The sequence below is a fragment of the Gymnoscopelus microlampas genome (assembly GCF_963454915.1).
Source record: "Gymnoscopelus microlampas genome assembly, chromosome: 21".
Taxonomy (NCBI): domain Eukaryota; kingdom Metazoa; phylum Chordata; class Actinopteri; order Myctophiformes; family Myctophidae; genus Gymnoscopelus; species Gymnoscopelus microlampas.
The window spans coordinates 39,460,048-39,482,194 of record NC_139958.1 but is presented as its reverse complement, the minus strand read 5'-3'; the positions used below and the strand labels follow the sequence as shown (position 1 = coordinate 39,482,194).

General features: G+C 42.0%; 1 protein-coding gene across 1 annotated transcript; it reads left to right on the top strand.

The window, feature by feature from the left end:
• Window positions 1–421: 421 nt before the first annotated feature.
• LOC311037981 (extracellular calcium-sensing receptor-like) lies at window positions 422–14,440 on the top strand (the record flags this gene model as incomplete). The annotated part of the gene is made up of 13 exons (XM_084047276.1): window positions 422–430; window positions 1,240–1,242; window positions 1,331–1,333; window positions 1,570–1,572; window positions 1,661–1,663; window positions 6,898–7,028; window positions 7,161–7,455; window positions 8,428–8,514; window positions 9,517–9,786; window positions 12,135–12,278; window positions 12,996–13,223; window positions 13,313–13,436; window positions 13,527–14,440. The coding sequence occupies 13 exons, from the start codon at window positions 422–424 to the stop codon at window positions 14,438–14,440; spliced, it is 2,214 nt and encodes a 737-aa protein (XP_083903402.1).
• Window positions 14,441–22,147: the final 7,707 nt, after the last annotated feature.

Below are 22,147 nucleotides of genomic sequence, written 5' to 3'. Positions count from 1 at the left end.
AATAGTTTTACTGAAGCACATTATTATCTCCGAATCCTTTCTCATCATGCAATACTTTTACTTAAGTAAAACATTCGATCACTTCTTTCCACCATGCCATTTCATTTATTTTTGAATCACGTCAGTTTGCAATGCAATTCATAACTAAAGGTCTATAAACCTGTGTGATATAGTGACGTTATGAAGTAATGCTAACTGGGAAAGCAGCCCGTCCAGCAGGGGCCATTCACACACACTCTATGTTGTCTTGACAATGACGTGGGCTGTAGTACCCCGGATGCGATGTTACAAACAGCTGACCTGAATGTTGTGGTTGTCCTGTGCTAAACAACACATACAGTAACGTAAAAAGGAATACATAGGTTTGATGACAGGAAATTCATTTATATACTATTGCTATAAAACAACAAATCTAGCCAACATGTTTAAGGTGACATTACACTTATGCTATTGTGCTCCACTATGTTTTCACATTTCAATGTGTAAACATACAGATGCATTTACTATGTCCATGTGTATGATGCGACAGATTGAATAGTGTGAACATGATGGCGCGCACAAATTGTGCATTTACATTGAAGAATGTCAGCTTGTATGCAATTGTATTTGTGCATAGACAGAGTGATTCACTCACACGAAGGTTACTGTTATTTACCATGCTCGAACTGTATATAACCTTCAACGTCCAGTCTGCAAATCGGCCCAGTGATCTACACACTCCACATCTTGTGGCCCACTGTCTCTCCATTACCCACGACCTGCGCCCCAGACCTTCACTTCAGTTCAACATTGAGCAGAAATTAACCAATATAGACCATGATTTCATAAGAGTGCGTGGCTCGCACTGAAATATACACATTAGCCCAGCGCTCATAGCATGGCTACATGCTATACAGCAGTTGTGTGGGGGTACTTATGCGTCTGTACGACGGTTTGAGTCATTAGATGACATTGGCATATGTTTGGCATGTTTTGCTCCATGTAAATTACTCCATTCGTACTATGACTGTTTTGATTGCCCACATTCCTTGTCCTAAACCCAATTTACACATTCTATGCTAAGCTGTTGATCTATCGCGTTTAGGAGTAAGGGTTACAGCCTTATTGCTGTTGTAATGTGTGAACATGATGGCGCTCAAATATTGTGCATTTATACTGAAGGATGTCAGCGTGTATGTCATTGTATTTGTTTACAATAAATGACGCACTATGTGAAAAATGACGTGTATGTGTCTGTAGAAGGTGAGTCTGTGTATACATAGGCAGCTATTTATTTACAGAAGTTTTATCAGCTACACAATGTTGACAAATAGCGTGTATGTGTCTGTAGAAGGTGAGTCTGTGTATACCCCCATTCCTTGTCCTAAACCCAATTTACACATTCTATGCTAAGCTGTTGATCTATCGCGTTTAGGAGTAAGGGTTACAGCCTTATTGTTGTTGTAATGTGTGAACATGATGGCGCTCAAATATTGTGCATTTATACTGAAGGATGTCAGCGTGTATGTAATTGTATTTGTTTGCAATAAATGACGCACTATGTGAAAAATAATGTGTATGTGTCTGTAGAAGGTGAGTCTGTGTATACACACGCAGCTATTTATTTACAGAAGTTTTATCAGCTACACAATGTTGACAAATAACGTGTATGTGTCTGTAGAAGGTGAGTCTGTGTATACATAGGCAGCTATTTATTTACAGAAGTGTTATCAGCTACACAATGTTGACACAATGTTGTACAATATGTATAGGGGGTCCCTGCTTCATCTCTCTGTCACGCACTATGTGACAAATAATGTGTATGTGTCTGTAAAAGGTGAGTCTGTGTATACATAGGCAGCTATTTATTTACAGAAGTTTAATCAGCTACACAATGTTGTACAATATGTATAGGGGGTCCCTGCTTCATCTCTCTGTCAGCTAAGGGGTCCTTGGCTGAGAAACGTGTTTAGACCCCTTATGCACACATACCCCACGCCTTACCCCCATTTATTTATTTTGCATAGCTGCACTGATCTCATAAATAGCCTCATAGGAGGGAGCCGTCGCGACTAGCCACTATGGAGAACTGAGAACTTTCAGCGATGTGTGTGTGTGTGTGTGTGTGTGTGTGTGTGTGTGTGTGTGGAAAGGGGTGGGGCTAGGCCTTAGCTGTGAGACAGACCTCTGGTTCAGACCTCTGGTTCGCTCAGTGTCTGCAACTCAAATGGCCATTCTATGTGTGTGGAATGTCTGACGTTGAATTGTGGGCGGGCACTCGGCAAAATGTTTTATAGGTGGGCGGAGCTAACAGCCGAATTCCTGGCATAACTCCAAGGAGGAGATGTAAGGACAGAGAATACTTCTCTGTCCAAAAATAGCAGAACTAAGCTACATGTCGTGAGCTTGTAGATCTGCTATTTTCAATTTTGACATAACATGTGAAACGGGACTTAATGCATAACGAGTACTTTTACTTTTTACTTGTACTTACTTTTTTAAAGTACATTTTGATACCAAGCGCCACCTCGTGGCTGAACGGCCACACTACACTTTCTGATTATTTAAATGGGAGGCGCTAAGAATCTGTGGGCGTCAACTTTTAAAGGTACCTAAAAAAAAACTCTGATGTCCAATAGGCGGCCGTTTGAAGATCGCACATGAATGAACAGGTGACCACTGTAGTTAGCAATGACATCAACACATTCTCAGTGTGACAGAAAGCAGACATTGATATCATGTAAACATCTTTCACATAAACTTATTAACACGTTAATTGTAATTGGTTGCCTGACCCCACCACCAAATGACAGCAGCATGGGGTCTGTGACTGGACCCTATGCAGTTAAGGGACAGCTGATTCACATTAAATGACTCACATTAAAGGGGATTTTCACTTTAAAAACTTGGTCATTCTCACTGAATTTTACGTACCCCCCCTGCCCCCACAAGTTGTTTGATTCAATATTTATACATGTGATTTTCATTGGTATTTTATCATAGTGACATCCCTTCTAAAAGAAAATAAGGATGGTCTGGGTATATCTGAAAACGTGTAGTCAGGCCTCTGATAGAGGGAAAACAAGTGTGATCCCTAAGGCATCTTCATCTCACCAGATGCGTTTCTGCACCAAGCTCTGCTCCCAAATCACCAAATGACAGCCCCTTAACTGAGTGTCATAATCTGACTGGCAGCTTCACAAATACACAAACATAGGCATATAAGATACCCAAAGTGACCCCAACGTCAGAAACAATGAGACATTGTCATTATGTCATCATGTTTCCATGAAAGCTGTACTCACTCACTCGGCACTCTCTCACTCACGCACGCACGCACGCTCTCACTCACACACACACACACACACACACACACACACACACACACACACACACACACACACACACACACACACACACACACACACACACACACACACACACACACACACACGTGTTTGGTTACTTAAACACTGTGACTTAGTATCACACCTGTCACGGTAGTATTATCTGCAAACTGGCACAGCTGTGCCCAATGAAAGGCCCTCTACCTGCATGGCACACATTGCAACATGTCATGCAGGGCATGTCCCAGAGCATACAGGGACACAGGGACAGATTGAGGTGAGGAGGCCCCTGGTCCTATCATTCAGAGACCCCTCTGCCAGGCACGTGCACTCATAGACATCAAAGAGGGATTAAGCCCCTTTCCATTAACCCGTCTGTTAAAAGTGCCCTCTCCAGACCATGAATTCAGCATTTCCTATGGTGAAAGAAATGCAAATGCCCCCTTTCCATGCCGTACTCGAAGGCAGCTTTCAAGAGAACTGCCTTTTCCAAACTCTCCTGAACTTGCATGCAGCATTTCAGGTTGAACGAAGTGCTCTCTGTGCAGAAATCCATGCCGATGCAGCATGCAGCATGTCAAGGTTTGATTAGCCATACAGTACTTGGTTCAGTATGTGTTGCGCACTGCGGCTATTTTCGGGCTCAAAATCATGAATAGAAATTCCACCTCGGCCCCTGCCTCTCTAACATTCTCTGCACGTCCCTGCCCTCTGCAACCACACATCCCCTTCCCCCATTCGGTGTACCCACATTTTCCTGAAGAGAAGGGCATTACACTAACTTATTACACGGTTTGGTTGAATGCTTAATTCTGATTGGTCAATCACTGAATTCATGGTTCTGTTATTTTTTAATAATGACTGCTGACCTCAATAACAGACCGTCTAATCAAAGACTCAGAGCACCTGGCTCATATAAATCTGCGTTGCTTGATTTTTGTTGCATCCAACCTGGCAGTTATGTAAACAAACACACAATGTCATTTAAAGCTAAACATTGCTCTCAAGAATGTGACAACATTTGAAGAGAAAAATAGACAATGCAATAGCCAAATTTTGATTCCTTTTTCCATCTTCCCGTTGTTTTCCGATGTGACCACATTAAACTGGACGCACCTGGTATAAATTAATGGACTACTTTCATTACCATAAGCAATGAAATCCTTTGTTTTGTTGTTACTTTTAGTTCAATGTATTAATTTCTTTATTAAGTAGCCGTGTAATGAGCAGGATAATCAAAGGAGCAGGCCATTATTGAGAAATAAACCCCTTCAGGGTGATGAAGACCCCTCCGCTACGAGTCGTGGTCTAATCACATGTCAGGGTTTATTTCTCAATAATGATCTGCTCCCCATTGATTATCCCTCGGTTGACACATTGTGAGCTTGTAGGTCTTTTTTCACTAGTTTTGAACATTTTGTGTTCTATAAGAAAATAAAAAAACAAGATTTGATGTGGTGTTTTTTTTATGAAGAAAGAGGGAAAAAAGCATAAGATGGAAACATTGCCACATTATCATGGTACCAGTCCCAACCTTTGTAAGCTTACGTATATGTAGTACTACCCCTTTAAGAGTTCTTAAAAGGGGTGACCAGGTTTGCGGCCTTCCTTTTGGCACAAAGCCTGCATTTGAGTGTTTGGGAAAAGACTTGGAGGCTTGGGGTTATACAGCCTAATACTGGGTAAGGACACTTGTGAACCAATGTTATTGCTTTTGTAATACATTTTGGCAATATGGTGACTTGTTTCAACAAGTGGTATTCTATATCCCCTTTACAGAGTTCAGCAAGTGTCACAGTTTATGAGGGGGAGCGGGGACACTGGCACTGCCAGAATCAGTAAAGGGTAGGGAGATGGGTTTTTAAGAGTTACATTGTTTATATCTTAATTAGTCCTGCTTAGACTAATGTATTATCTTTGCTTCAAGGGCCTCCAGGTCCATCAATGGTTAGCTCCATATAATCCTGGAGCTAACCAGCATTATATCTCCCACAAGTTATCGTGGGAGCCTTAAAGGACAACTTCACCCATTTTCAACCTATCTTCATTTAATTAGCCCTCTCTAATGCTAATGATAATACTGGTCCCATTTCCCCCCCTACACGGCCTGTGTCTCAGAGTAGGGCTGTGTCCGGTCTCTTCTATGCATAAGTGTCTTGAGACAACTTGTTGTGATTTGACACTTTAATAAAATTTAATTGAATTGGGCAGTTCAGAAACCACCCTAGCAGCAATCTGGGAACCCATCGCCAAATTTAAAAAAAGGAAAAACAGCGCCCTCTGCTGTTTTTTACATTTTTTTTTACATACAGCTCTGGGGGGAGCAAAATGGAGCACACATGGAGGCAAGGAAACCGGGGTTTTGGTCTGCCTTCAGCCTTTCACTTCCGGTGGTGCGACTATGTTTTCATTCCCACAAACAATATTTCTACACGGAACACTAACACCACTTCTCCCAGAGAACATGGATTGTTTTGGTTATAAGCCCACTTGTTTCTATGATGAAAGAGCAAGTTAAAATGTGAATATCTTTCTGTGGTTTTGTCTGCTCCGAGGACACTATTGTTAAATGAGTTTAGGTTTGTTTCTAATGGGGAAGGATCGGCACACACGTAAATCCCACCCACTACATTTGATTGGGTAAAGCGCGGCCTGCTTCCTGATCTGAAGGCACGCCCAATTGTAGGCCAGTGCGTACGCGATATGACGAACCCCCCCCGACAGATTCAAGCGGAGAGCAGAATCTGTTCTTGAGAGATTACCCTAGCAGTGACATCATCATGTTTTTTTAAAACAAGATCTCAAAGGTTTTTCTTTGTTTGTTTTCTTAACACGAGAACAATGGCTTTCATTATACAGTAGCATGCCAACTTTCCAGGAATAGAAAACCTGCAGTTATTAGCTTGGATTCCCCATCGATGATGTCACTGGTTGGGTATAATCTACTAAATGTACTTACATCTGTTGATTCATCAAGCTGCAGTGCAAACTTTCGACTAGTCACAGTTTTTTGTATGACAGCACTCTCAATGCAAGTGTTGGCGACACTAGGAAGCTATAGGCTATAATAATATTATAGGAAGCTATATACTGTGGGTTGACTCTGGGCCTGGCTCCTCCTTCGTCTAAGTGTGTGTGTGTGTGTGTGTGTGTGTACGTAGTATATAAATAGTTGCCAGGTGAGATAATGACGCATTGCAGGAAACACAATTATTATATATGACAAGATTGCTAATGTATGTTACCACTACCTCTGCCCAGATGTGGTTGCCCAGGGTGTTGTGAAATATTACGTAGTGACATAAAGTGGCACAGAGGGTGGAATAGTACTGATGTACGTATGTTGTGAAAGATTACGTAGTGGCATAAGCCAAGATGGCAAAGGGGATGGAGCACTGTGTATAAAATGTAACAACTGCACAAAGGATTTGGGAAAGGAGTTAGACAGAGGAGGACAGTCATGAGGGCTTCTCTAGACATACAGCTGCTTTCATACCTGTACTTGACCTTGATATTGTTCTCTTCATTCTCTCCTTTGTCTTCCTCACCTTCCTCTTCTTGTGAGTTACAGGCACAGTTTAATCTCAACAGAATTTACAAGGCAGGGGACATTGTTCTGGGTGGCTTGTTTGAGATTCATCTCTCCTCTGTCTTCCCTGAGATGTCTTTCACCTCCAAGCAACTGGACCCCACTTGCTATGGGTGAGTATCACAAATACTATAGCAAGCAAGAGAACAAGGAACTTGTTTTTATAGATGGTATCATAGGATTAGTTGATGTTGTATATTTTTAAGGGTAAATATTTAAGGTTACAGTGGCCTTTTTTGTTTTAGTTTTAACATTGCAGCATTCAGATGGGCCCAGACCGTGGCTTTTGCCATTAATGAGATCAACAGAAACCCCAGCCTACTACCCAATGTGACTCTGGGATATAATCTCTATGATACTTGTTACTCGCTTGGAATTGGATTCCGTGCAGCATTGTCATTGATCAGTGGGAGAGAGGAGCAGATTCAATTGAATGAGGGCTGTGTTGGGTCCCCTCCAGTGCTGGGAATTGTGGGTGATTCTTCCTCAAGACATTCTATCGCTATCTCTAGAATATTAGGTTTGTACAGAGTGCCCCTGGTAAGTTTTTTACTAGAACCCGAGTTTACCATCATCAATGTTATAGGCTATAGGTTTAATGTTGGTTATTTAAAAATCCAAAAATATAATCAACCTTGTATTTAGTATGTATACAGCTTCAAAGACATAGAACATAATATTTACTTAGCATGTGAGCAGAGAGGGTGGATTACAATCTTTTTTAGAAGTTAAAGGGGAGGGTAGTGAGGTTAAGCACTCATGTCACAATCAGAATGTTGAATGTATTGTAACATGGTAAACTTAAACCTTTATACTTATCATACAATAGTGTTATCTTGTAAAATGCATCTGCACACAAAACATGTTGCCGGTTGTATAAATTCAAACAAAACATTTTACATTCAGAAATTGTATGTTTTTTTGTATGTGTGCGTGTGCGGGCACGCTGTTTGTATTTTCTGTGTTTTTTTAGACAGTGTCGCTGTCCATGGTGCTCAAGTCTGCACAGGAGCATTCTATAGGGTTTATATTGTGGTGTGTTTGTGTTAACCCATTTAGACCTGAAGTTTTCTATTAGAACTTCAAATTTGGAATATATATTTAAAAAATAAATATGTTGCTATATACTGTATATAGCTACAACTACACACATAAGTGTTCCCGGCACAATTGGTTTCTGAAATGGGATTCCAAATGGAAAAGGCTGCCACTGCGTGTTTGTAACGTGTACATTAACAAGACAGCTTTTTTCTTCTAGACTTTTTCTTATTTGTTTTTTTACTTGATGAGCCGTGAGCGATTTTCAACAGAATCTCTTTCATCTCTTTGAACATTGGACCTTAGCGTGAGAATAGCCTTGTGAGTGTGAAGTAGGATTTCTCCCCATTCTGCTCTGCTCACATTTTCTGCTTATAGGGAATTTAAATAATATGATAAAATAAATAGAAAGAAAGAAAGGAAGAAAGAAAGAAAATGTAGTATTGCAAAATTGATGTGTTGTGCCTTTTTCAGGTAAGTTACTATGCCACCAGTTCCTACCTGAGTGACCGGAGTCAGTTCCCGTCCTTCTTTAGAACAATCCCAAGTAATGCCTTCCAGGTGAACTTCTACAGACAATGAATCTGTTGGTATTAAGTAGTACTTGTTCAACACACTTAGCAAAAATGTCCTCTAGTGCGTGTTGGGCTGCACAATATACCAAAAATATATCATAATTGCAATATCACAATTATACACACTAGACCATACCCGGTCGACGCATCCGTGGGGGGATATGCGCACATGATCTGGCAACCCGGGAGGCAGTTCGTCCCATAGCTGGGCAGCCCCGTAACCATGGCGACAGTGTTTTACACATAAACGCTAATAAGAAGCTGAGATTTGATCAAATTGAAAAACGGGCTTCACAGTTAAGTTCAGATGGTAATGGTCAATGGCTGTGTGCAAAATCAGAGCAATTGGTCCAGCCACTGAGGAGAACCGGGTAGCTTCACCTACTCCCACTACAGACAGAGGTTACTAGAATTATAGTAGGATATTTTAAAGTCATATCCAATTTCAGCAATCCAGGCATAACGGATGTTTTTGTTTGGATTTGAAGAAAAGGTTTTAAGGGGAGCAGTGAGAAAATTGCTAAGTTGATGGTATATTCACTGTAAGCAGCTGTCGCCAGGTACAACATTTTCAGTAAAAAGCATGTTTGAATGGAAATATACTGTAATCCTTTTCTTTGTTGTTCTTTTTTTCAGTGTGTACATACAGCAAAGCTAAGGCAGAAAGAGATTAAAACTGTGTACTTCAGTATTTGTTTACTTGTCGCGATTCATATTGTCATATTCAACTTTGTTTTTGCATATTGGATGTTTTCTTAATATCGTGCTGCCCAAAGTGAATGTAATTTAATTGATATGGCATGTCTCATTTGCTTGTGTGTATTTATTGGTGGATCTGAAGGTCTCTATTGCTCTATTGACAGAATCAACAGATAAAGATTAAACCTTTTCATTGTGGAATTTACACGATGTAAGAGAATCATGGATTTACCACTGTGAATACTCTAACCTACAGTAAGCACTTATCCCTCCATTCTTTTTCAATCAGGTACGAGCTATGCTCCAGATTATGAGGCGGTTCGAGTGGACCTGGGTAGGAATGCTGATAGATGATGATGCCTACGGCCACGATGCTGCTCAAATTTTCCTACCTGACCTTGAGCGGTCTGGTTTGGGTTGTCTGGCATATTTTGAGGTTCTGCCCTGGGACAATGACCCAGCTGAACTTCAGAGGATTGTCACTGTGATGAAGAAATCCACAGCTCGTGTGGTCATTGCATTTGCATATGGGATGCGTGTATTTAAGCTCATGGAGGAGGTTTGTGTTCTGATATACATTAACTTAGGAATTCATGATTATAAGTAATTTAAGTTTTATAATTGAATTGAATTTAAGTTATATTAAAATGATGACACCCTTTCATATGTGTGCGCGCGTACACACACACACACACACACACACACACACACACACACACACACACACACACACACACACACACACACACACACACACACACACTTATGTTTTGTCCAATACAATGAACAGGTGGCAAAGCAGAATGTGACAGGTCTGCAATGGATATCCGATTCGGGTTGGACAACAGATTCTAATCTACAGACTCCTCACTTCATGCCATATGTGGGAGGCACCCTGGGAATTGCCGTCCATCGTGGAGAGATACCAGGTCTGAAGGACTTCTTGTTAAAAATACATCCTGACAATGATCCTGACAACAGCCATGGAAATACCATAGTGAGTATTGTGTTTAACCCTTTTGTTGTCCTCTGGTCAAAATGACCCGACAGCTATGTTTAACATTCCTGCAGTGTTCAAATATGAAACGGCATGTTTTAACTGCTCTTAAATTAACACAAATTCTATGAAACATCTGCAGATCATTCTTTCCACATGATCAATTTTTCTTGTAGGTAATTTGTGGAATGTATACCCCCATTTTTGTTCATGTTTAACATTATGTTTTGTAAAACATTCCTAAAAGATCTATACATCATTGGTAGATGTTATTATGTGCCCTAATCTAAAGTGAAGACAATTCATTATTTACTTTAAGTTTGTTAATCTAGATTCTAGACTTTTTACTTATCTGTTGCAAACTATCTGGCTTTCATGAGTGCAGACGCAAAACAATTACTAGAATTATCTTTCATGTTTAGCAAATGCTTGTAAGACATTTGTAAAGAATATATAAACCATTTGCAGACGTTATTGTTTGCCTTACGCTTAATCAGAGGCAAGAGAAGACAATTTACTTCATATTAATTAACTCCTACTAGACGTGATTCCACTTTGTAGATGCGTCGCAACATTGCCTCGTTAAAAAAAAGCAGGAAGTAGATAAGGACAACGCTTGTTGTCGACGTAAGCACAACATTTTAGATCTCTTTAGAAAGTTTAAAACTATCAATTCCAGCAGAGTTTGGTGCTAGCAGTTAGCACATAGCAGTGACATAAGGTATTTATTTTGCCTTGCATTTAATTGAAAGGCAGAGAGTGACATGGTTTGTTTTTTGCCTTGAAAACAATGAAAGGCAGACAATGTTGTCATTATGTCTGAATGGGAAAAAGGTTTTATTTTATCAGGACTCATAGAATTTCCCTAGGACTAAAACCTTCCCTGGCTGAGACCCATTCAAATGACCTCTCATAGTTCCTGGACTATGAATAATTATTGTTCCAAATGTGGAATATGCAGCACAAAAAGATGAGAGACTGTTGACCATTTTAATTTGTTTTATAGACTTGCAATTATTCAGTTAGGGCTAGTGACTTTTTATTATTATTCCAGTAAATTGGATTCTGTTCTAAAAGGAGCTGGCTAAACAGATTGTGTTGTACATCTCTTTTTTTTGCGGGGGGAGGGGACAAAAGTAATAATATAATATATTTTTTAAGAAGTAATTTGTAATAAGTAACATATTATTCTCCTGAGTAATATTGCCCAACACTGATAATAATTAATAATTGAGGAATGTACATGAAAATGTACATCGCTGCGTGTGAATGTTCCCAGAGAGAGCTGTACACGTTTGCTGGCAATTGAACGCATAGATTCACTTGCAACGCAATGAGACGGCATCGCCGACCTGAAACAGGGTAATTCAGACCGCTGCAACGGTCCCTGCAACTGTTTCGTCGCATTGCATTGGTCTGGACTGGCCTTTAGATCATTGGGAATCTTATACTACAACTTCAAAAGGGTGGATTTTGTCTGTGCTGCTTCTCTGTGTACACCAGTTGGCTCCAAACTTGGCAAAAATATTGGTCATGGGGTCTGCCCTTTGACAAACTACTTTTTTATTTCAGTATGCTCAGAATTAGTTTTACTTACATTAATATGTAGTTTTGGCCAATACGCTGGCCTCTAGAGCCCCTTGGCCGCCACCTTCATACAACTATTGCTGACTGCATCTATAAAATATATGATCAATGTAGTTAACATTCAAAGGTGATGGGGACAGTTGGGAGGAGGAGTGTCTGGAGGTAAGGGGTGCTTTAAAATAGCATGGGAATGATTTTTCCAAACACACAAAAGGCACTTGTTTCTAGTTAACACAATGTTAAGCTGCAATCTCAAACTGACATCTGTTTGAAATGTGAAAGTTATTCTATTTTTTGCATAAGTCTTTGTTGTGTTTCTTCAGGTGAAGCAGTTTTGGGAGCACACATTTCAGTGTACATTTGCACCCCTTCCGTCACAGTGGGTGGATGCTGGTGGAAGGGTGTGTACTGGACAAGAGGACCTGGCAACAGCAGAAACTACACTTTTGGATGTGTCTGACCTCAGGGTAGAGTATAATGTGTACAATGCTGTGTATGCCCTGGCCCATGCCCTCCATGACATGTTGCAATGTGTGCCAGGAAGAGGGCCTTTCCTTGGGCACAGCTGTGCCAGTTTGCAGACTATACAGCCATGGCAGGTATAATCTTAATTCACAGTTTACATGTTGATATTTCAAGTTTGATTCAAATGTAGAATAATAACGTATACATAAGTGAGGACATAGTTGTAAGAAAATAAAATACAAATCAGGGTGCCCTCCCGAACTGAAATGACTTCGGTTGTTCTGGTGTAGTATGCAGCTACCTTAAAAATGATAATTTGGTGGGATACTTACTATGTTGAGGCATTCGCATGGTGGTACACAGAACACTATGGCTTTGATTCTCAAAGACAAATGAAAACACATGTTTTTCTTTCTTTTTTCACTTGGCAATATGTTTTGATGCCCCCTGTGAAGGCCCAAAAAAGGACAAAAATATGAATGGTACAATCGGACAGTGACTGACCCAAATGTCAATATTCCATTCATAGACTTGGAACAACAACTTGAGTAGAAATAGAAGACTGGGACAAATTACAGAGTGGGTTCATGTTGTGTTGAAATTACAGGGTGTAGTTAATGCAACAACAGTCCCTGTCAGTGTAATTACTGTATGGTACAGAAGGTTTTTTTTTTTTTTAAGTAATTGCTTTTCAGAATTTCGCTCATCACTATTTCTAGCTTGTACACTACCTGGAAAAGATCAACTTCAACACATCATTTGGTGATCATGTATCATTTAATGAGAATGGTGATTCTTTACCAATCTTTGATGTCATGAACTGGGTGTGGCTCCCTGATGGGAGTGCAAAGGTTCAAAATGTAGGTGTGGTCAAGGAAACTGCCTCTGGAAGGGAAGAACTCATCCTTGATGAAGACAGAATCTTCTGGAACTTCGAATCTAAAGAGGTAACTTCTGCTCTCTTAACAAATGTCAAGCTCATGATATGAATGTAATTTAGTTTAGACTGAAATCGATCATCGTCATTCCACTGTAGCCTCCTCGGTCAGTGTGCAGTGAGAGCTGTTCCCCTGGAACCCGTGTGGCCAGAAGGAAAGGAGAACCTGTCTGCTGCTTTGACTGCATTGCTTGTTCTGAGGGAGAGATCAGCAATGAGACTGGTAGGTTTACATTATGTGGCTATGTATAGTAGGTTATTGTTAGACTGATACCGTGCTTATCTGTCCCTTTAATTTTGTCCTCTTTGTTAGACTCTACAGAGTGCACCAGTTGTCCAGAGGACCTCTGGTCCAATCCCCAGCGTGACAACTGTGTCCCAAAGAGCGTGGAGTTCCTCTCCTACCATGAGGCTCTGGGTATCTCGTTGATAACCATCTCATTGATAGGCACACTTATCTGTGCCATTGTCTTGGGAATCTTCATCTATCATCGAAACACACCCATGGTACGCGCCAACAACTCAGAACTCAGCTTCCAACTTTTGCTGTCACTCAAACTATGTTTCTTGTGCTCACTTCTGTTCATTGGCCGTCCCATGCTCTGGACTTGTCAGCTGAGGCATGCAGCATTTGGGATCAGCTTTGTGCTGTGTGTCTCGTGTATCCTGGTAAAGACTATGGTGGTGTTGGCTGTGTTCCAAGCCTCCAAGCCTGGGGCTGCAGACATTATGAAGTGGTTCGGTGCCATGCAGCAGAGAGGAACAGTTCTGTTTCTTACTTTAATCCAAGCAACAATCTGCACAGCCTGGCTTGTTTCTGCCTCACCAACTCCTCATAAAAACACACAATACCACAATGATAAGATAGTCTATGAGTGTGATGTTGGGTCAACAGTTGGTTTTGCAGTGTTACTAGGTTATATTGGTTTACTGGCACTCCTCAGCTTCCTCCTAGCATTCTTAGCAAGGAATCTTCCAGACAACTTCAATGAAGCGAAGTTGATCACGTTCAGCATGTTGATCTTCTGTGCTGTGTGGATAGCCTTCATCCCAGCATATATCAGCTCTCCAGGCAAATATGCAGATGTAGTGGAGGTATTTGCTATTTTAGCATCTAGTTTTGGCATTTTGGTGGCATTGTTTGGACCAAAGTGTTATATAATCCTTTTGAAACCTGAGAGAAACACTAAGAAGTCCATCATGGGTCGAGGCACCAGCAGGACATAGAAACATAAATTCAATTATAAAACAGTTTGTCTGTGGGTATCATATAACAGTAAGTGCATATGGATGTTGTTTTATTGCTGATAACTTTGTTAATAGTAGACTTTGTTTTCTACCAGATTAAACTAAAAGCAGTAATCCAGTCAGAGATGTAAACATGTATTATCTAACATAAAACAATGTTGTAAAAAAAGTTGATTACCTCCATTATGTATGTTGATTTCAAACCTACAGTATATACTAACAAATAAATTGCACCCCTCCGTTCTCTAAGTACCTCAGGTATATAATAGGCAACCTATTTATCCTATCTTACATTTGCGAATGCCGCGCATGCGTCGCTGTCGCATGTTCGCCTTGTGTGTGCGTCTACCTGAGATCCGAGTGCAGCCGACCAGAGCCAAGCGAAAACGAAGCGGCGGCCATTGAAATGTGTCCATCTGCGAGCCCTTCAACCCCCGCTGTTGCTTTCGCTTTGCGTGTCGAAACACACACCGCTCTTGCAATGAACGTGTACAAGCTGTTCTGTTGAGTTAAAACCGTGCCTGTGCCTCTGCCTGTCTGCAACGGAGCAGCCACGCAGCCACAGGGTTGCCAGGTTTCGCCCGACTAACAAGTAATGCACACACACAATTCGTTTGCATCTTGCACTTTGCTTTCGTAAATTCACTCTTGCACACAGTCAGTCGCGATAATGTCCGTGTACTCCAGTAATCTCACACTAGGTCTCCAGTGACCCCCAAGGGGTCTGCGATGTTTTGCGAGACCCCCAAGGGGTCTGTGATGTTTCGTGGGGCCCCCAAGAGGTTTGCAATGTTTCGCGAGGCTCCGAAAAGGGGTCTGCAATGTTTCGCGGGGGTCCCAAGAGGTTTGGGCCTCCGATGTGCGGGCCAGGCTACTAGAGCCTTGTGCGCGGCTAGGGGGCAGTGTGCCCGTAGGGCGCCCAGACCTCTAGTATATATATATTTCTATTTTGGCTTTTTCTGACTTTATTTGATAGTATACAGTAGACAGACAGGAAATGGGGAGAGAGAGACTGACAGGAAATGGGGAGAGAGAGATGGGGAGTGACACGCAGTAAAGGTAATCGGGAACGGGATTTGAACCTGCGACACGCTGTCAGCGTTAGACATTAGCAGCCTAGGTGCCTGTACCGCTACGTCAGACGTCCCGGCCAGAGGCAACTATTCCCATCCTTATTGGTTAAGAATGGCTTCCAAAGTTTGCAGGAGTGCTCAGTTTTGAACAAAATGCCTCAAATCATGAACACAGCATGCATTTGCCATGATATTTTGCACGCACATTCTCACTAGGCCAAGGAAGAAATGGCACTTGAAATTTCTCAAATCAGCCTCATGGTGGCGCTATAACAGGCCGATTTGTGTTTTTACATATAACTGCACCGATCTGTGTAAAACTTTGTATGTGCACTCCCTAGAGGCCAAGGAAAAACCTTTGCCCAGCATTTTTCACATCTTCCTTTTATAGCGCCACCAGGAGGCCGACTTATGTAAAACATTTTTTTTTATATTACTCCTTCAGATTGTATCCTAGTTTCACACAAATAGGTACACATGATCTCTATAGTCATGTGATCTGTTTGATTTTTCATATTCCATCCTGATTGGTGAATTCCGAACTATGCTGGCCCACAATAACCTACGTACCTGACCTGGCGGAGGAGCACTTTTTCTAGTTTTCTATCAATTACACACCCATGAAGCCTCAGGAGATCTTTTTGTTATTGTTGTATTCTTAAGCCAATGATTTGATTTGATTGGCACAAGGTCATCAAATGAGTGGCTTAGTAATGCGACAAAAACAAAACGATCTCCATGAATTCAAGTTTCCATGGGGTGTGTAATCAATAGAAAGAAGTCATTTTGGGGGTTAACTATCCCTTTAACTAGTGTTTCCCGAAGCCAGTTAAGTGGTAGAGGTTTGGGTTGTGTAGTTACCTTACCATGATGTAACTCCAAAGGTGGACAAGAAATCAAAAATAATTTCTCCATTGATTAGAAATTGATCATTCAAAATATGCTCCTCGTTGACTTTGATTGTATGGTAAAACAGCTCTCAAAGTCACTCTTTTAGTGCATAAACAAACACAAACAAAGCTGATTCAGACAATATAGAACATCACCAAACACAGAACTGTCTTTTTTTTTAATATATAAAAATGTCAACCTCCTGCTTGGTATTTGAAGATCCGGATCCGGAGCTGCGGATCCAGTCCGGGTTTTCTTCTCAATAAAAATAGCAAAATGAGCTTTGTTTGTGTTAATTTACGGCCTAAAAGAGTGATTTTGAGAGCTGTTTCAGCGTACAATTTAAGTCAATGAGGAGCATATTTTGAATGATCAATTTCTAATCAATGGAGAAATGATTTTTGTTCCACCTTTGGAGTTACATCAAGGCAAGAGAACTACACAACCCAAACCTCTCTTGAGAACCAACTGAAGTAGTGTTTCCCGAAGCCAGTTAGGTAGCACATAACACATAACCAGCTGCTACTAATGAAGGTACTGCGTAGCTCAGAAGGCTTTCGGGAAACGGGTTTGCTGCTACACACTACCCTAGGAGGCTCTTACGCATGACCTGAAATCACTTTGGGAAACCCGGGCATTGTGAGTTTGTTTACATGGCTGCAATGTGGGCTACGGCAAAAATGAAGCAACACAGATTGATATGAGCCAGGTGCTCTGAGTCTTTGATTAGCAGTTTGTTTGTTACTGAGTTCAGCATTCATTATTGAAAAATAACAGACAGATGAAATCAGTGAATGACCAATCAGAATAAAGGATTCAACCAAGCCGTTTAATAATGTATGTTATGCCCTGCCACTACTACTGCCTCTGCCCACATGGGTGTTGTGAAAGATTACGTAGTGGCATAAGGTGACACAGGGGATGGCATAGCACTGTGTATATATAATGTAGCAACTGGACGCAGGGTTTGGGAAAGGGGTTAGACAGAGGAGGACAGTCATGAGGGCTTCTCTAGACACGCACCTGCTTTCATACATGTACTTGACCTTGATATTGTTCTCTTCACTCTCTCCTTTGTCTTCCTCACCTTCCTCTTCTTGTGAGTTACAGGCACAGTTTAATCTCAACAGAATTTACAAGGCAGGGGACATTGTGCTTGGTGGCGTGTTTGAGATTCATCTGTCCTCTGTCTACCCTGAGCTGTCTTTCACCTCCAAGCTACTGGACCTCACTTGCTATGGGTGAGTATCACAAATAGAATAGCAAGCAAGAGAATGGGTAACTTGTTTTATAGATAGTGCCATAGGATTAGTTTATGTTGAATATTTCTACATAGATCAATATTCAAGTTTACAATGGCGTTTGTTGTTTTAGTTTTAACATTGAAGCGTTCAGGTGGGCCCAGACCATGGCTTTTGCCATTACTGAGATCAACAGAAACCCCAGCCTACTACCCAATGTGACTCTAGGATATAGTCTCTATGACACCTGTTACTCTCTTGGAGTTGGATTCCGTGCAGCATTGTCATTGATCAGTGGGAGAGAGGAGCAGATTCAATTGAATGAGGGCTGTGTTGGGTCCCCTCCAGTGCTAGGAATTGTGGGCGATTCTTCCTCAATGCATTCAATTGCTCTCTCTAGAATATTAGGTTTGTACAGAGTGCCCCTGGTAAGTTTCTTACTTGAACCCTCTTTTACCATCACCAGTTTTGTACATGTTTAATTTTGTTGTTTACAAATCTGAAATATAAGTAATAATGTACATGGAGTTTTTGCAGCTTGAAAGACATTATAGAACATAATGTACTTGCAGGCAGAGTATGTGAGCAAAGAGGTCAGATTGTGAATGAAGGGTGAAGAAGGCTAGACGTTTTTTCCCAGACAAGAGAGTCAGAAGTGTACAGCGGCGAGTCGGTTAAGGATCATCGTGTGTGTGTGTGTGTGTGTGTGTGTGTGTGTGTACACAGCAATAGCACAATCTTATTGTTAATATTTGTGTTACAGTGTGCTGTCCATGGTGCTTAAGGGTGCACAGGAGCATTCTGTAGGGTTTATATGTATAGTGTTAAAAGAGCACAATTGGTTTATGAAATGGGATTCCAAATGGCAAAGGCTGCCACAGTGTGTTTGTTGCGTGTACATTTACAATGCCACTTTTTTTCTTCCTCTACTTTTGTTTTTCTTCGATGAGTCTCTTCGAACATTAGACCTGAGTGTGAGAATAGCCGTGTGAGTGTAGAGTAGGATTTCTCCCCATTCCTTTCCACTCACATGCTCTGCTTACAGGGCAATAAATACAAATAGTATAATATTCCAGAATGTTTGTTTTGTGCCTTTTTCAGGTAAGTTATTATGCTGGCTGCTCCTGTCTGAGTGACCGGAGTCAGTTTCCATCCTTCTTTAGAACAAGGCCCAATGGAGCCTTTGAGGTAAATGTCTACAAACAATAGATCTGTTGGTATCAAGTGGTACATGTTACACACACTTAACAAACAATGTCCTTGAGTGAGTGTAATTGATATTGTATATCACCTCTCATTTGCTTGTGCGTATTACTGCTGGAGCTGAAGGTCTTTGTTGACAGCATCAAAAGAGAATGATTAGACCTTTTCATTGTTGAATCTGTGTAGGACAGGAGTGGGCAACTTTGATGATGGAGAGGGCCACTACTGTATATTTCTTACTTTTTTTTACAGTCTGTCACACAAAAGCTTGTAGATCTGCTATTTTTGCTATTTTTTAATTGGAATCCTGAAAAGTAACATTTTTATTTAATTTCAAATGCATTTAGTTAGTATACTTATCCCAGCCAACATGTCCACCTGGGCCCCATGTGGGGCACATGTGGGCTACATGGGTACCAAGCGGGCATGGGCTTGAACTGGGCAATTGTAGTGGGTTCCATATAGGTTCTATATGGGCTAAGCGGGCATGGGCTTGAACTGGGCAATTGTAGTGGGTTCCATATAGGTTCTATATGGGCTAAGTGGGCATGGGTTAGAACTGGTCACCCACGTCTGGGTCCCATAAGGGTTATATGTCGGCAAAGTGGGCATGGGTTAGAACTGGTCACCCATGTCTGGGTCCCATATGGGTTATGTGTGGGCTAAGAGGGCATGGGTTAGAACTAGTAACCCATGTCTGGGTCCCATATGGGTTATGTGTTGGCTAAATGGGCATGGGTTAGAACTGGTCACCCACGTCTGGGTCCCATATGGGTTATGTGTGTGCTAAGTGGACATGGGTTCGAACTGGTCACCCATGTCTGGGTCCCATATGGGTTATGTGTGGGCTAAGAGAGCATGGGTTAGAACTAGTAACCCATGTCTGGGTCCCATATGGGTTATGTGTGGGCTAAGAGGGCATGGGTTAGAACTAGTAACCCATGTCTGGGTCCCATATGGGTTATGTGTGGGCTAAGAGGGCATGGGTTCGAACTGGTCACCCATGTCTGGGTCCCATATGGGTTATGTGTGGGCTAAGAGAGCATGGGTTAGAACTAGTAACCCATGTCTGGGTCCCATATGGGTTATGTGTGGGCTAAGAGAGCATGGGTTCGAACTGGTCACCCATGTCTGGGTCCCATATGGGTTATGTGTGGGCTAAAAGGGCATGGGTTAGAACTAGTAACCCATGTCTGGGTCCCATATGGGTTATGCGTGGGCAAAGAGGGCATGGGTTAGAACTAGTAACCCATGTCTGGGTCCCATATGGGTTATGTGTGGGCAAAGAGGGCATGGGTTAGAACTAGTAACCCATGTCTGGTCCCATATGGGTTATGTGTTGGCTAAGTGGGCATGGGTTAGAACTGGTCACCCATGTCTGGGTCCCATATGGGTTATGTGTGGGCTAAGAGGGCATGGGTTAGAACTAGTAACCCATGTCTGGGTCTCATATGGGCTATATATGGGCTAAAAAAATTTAACAGCGTAAACAAGTTCTGACACCAGATTATATATAGGCGCGTCTCTCCGGATGCGCCTATACAACTTTTCTCGCACACGGCTTCATGGTTCTCCTTATTTTGGCTAGGGTCAAATGTCGACTTAGAACGCGCAATAAAGGCTAATATCTCGATAACGATACGTTTTTAGAATCCGCCTTTCGGGTATGTTGTAAAGCTCGCAGAGGCGCACGCGTTGATGTCTTCGCCTTTCTTGTACGACACTCCCGCGCAGAGTCCTCTACTTTCAGGGACCAACATAGAGTGTTAGACCTTTAGACCATAGTGAATGGAAACTTTAAAAAACACATTTCTTGTAGGAATGTCGGATCGGGACACCAAGGACATCCACGCGTGCGCCTTAATGAGCTGTACGACATATCCAAAAGGCGGATTCCAAAAACGCATCGTTATCGAGATATAACGCGCAGAAGATAGCCCCTTGACCCCAGCCAGTTGAGGAGAACCGTAAGGCTGTGTATGGCGAAAGTTATATGGGCACGTTCTGGGCAACGCACTGACCCGGAATCTGGTGTTTAATTTTGAAAAATGACTTTTCCAAGCCTTTGAGACAGTTATTTATGATTATCTTGGACCCTAGGGGTCGTGCTGCTTTGAGACTGGCACCGTTGGATTCAGCGTCAAAAAGCAAGTTGGAATATATATATTTTGATTATTTTTTAAAGCGATTAGAGGGTTAGAACTGGTATCACAAAAGTGGGTTCCACATGGGCTTGCCCACTTCCATCCCACTCCCAGTTAGCCCATATGCAGACCATGTGGGAACCACATGGGCTTGCCCACTTCCATCCCACTCCCAGTTAGCCCATATGCAGACCATGTGGGAACCACATGGGCTAGCCCACTTCCATCCCACTCCCAGTTAGCCCATATGCAGACCATGTGGGACCCTCATAATTTGCCCAGTTCAAGCCCATGGCCAGTACCGAAGTAGCCCGCATTGAAACCATATGGGTCCCACGTGGGCGTGCTGGCTGGGAGATATCTACGCGCTGCACACACACACAAGCGCATGCATACACGGAGGCACACACACACACACACACACACACACACACACACACACACACACACACACACACACACACACACACACTGGTCCTATAATGAAACACTTTATGCTTTTGAAACATTGCCTGCCGCTGCAGTTTAAGTTTCTCTGTCTAATAGCATAATAGTTTTTTCTTGTAATGATGCTGCTGTGCAACACAAGGAGCAGGACATGTTATTAAGCTGAAGTTTTTCTTTGCAAGGGCAATGTTGTCTGCGCTGTGCAGTTTCAGTCTGTATCTGTAATATATATGCGTATTGAATCATAATTAACCTGATTGTAAAGCAGGGTTGAGCTGTAGGGGGTACGGGGGGGTACGGCGTACCCTTAGTTCTGACACTGTGGGAGCTGGGGGCGCGCGTGCACGCACCGTCAGCGGCGGTCTTTAACGCCTTAACGTTTAAAAACAATAGCCTCTCAAGGTTCGCGCCGTCAGTGGCGAGCCGTTCTCAATATAGCGTCTACCTGGCTGCTTTGCATAACATTAGGCTACTCGAGAAAAGACACAAACTTGAATTGAATGTGTTACATTCCTCTCACAATGACAGACAACATCTCTGCACTGCAAGGTGTGAAGGGGATCGCTTAGCAGAGGACCCAGTTCACTGAGACAAGACAAAGACAAGTTGTCTGATTATTTTAAGTAGGCCTACTTATGTGTGGGTGAGTCTATGTAAAGCAGTGGTTCTCAAACTTTTTCATGTCAA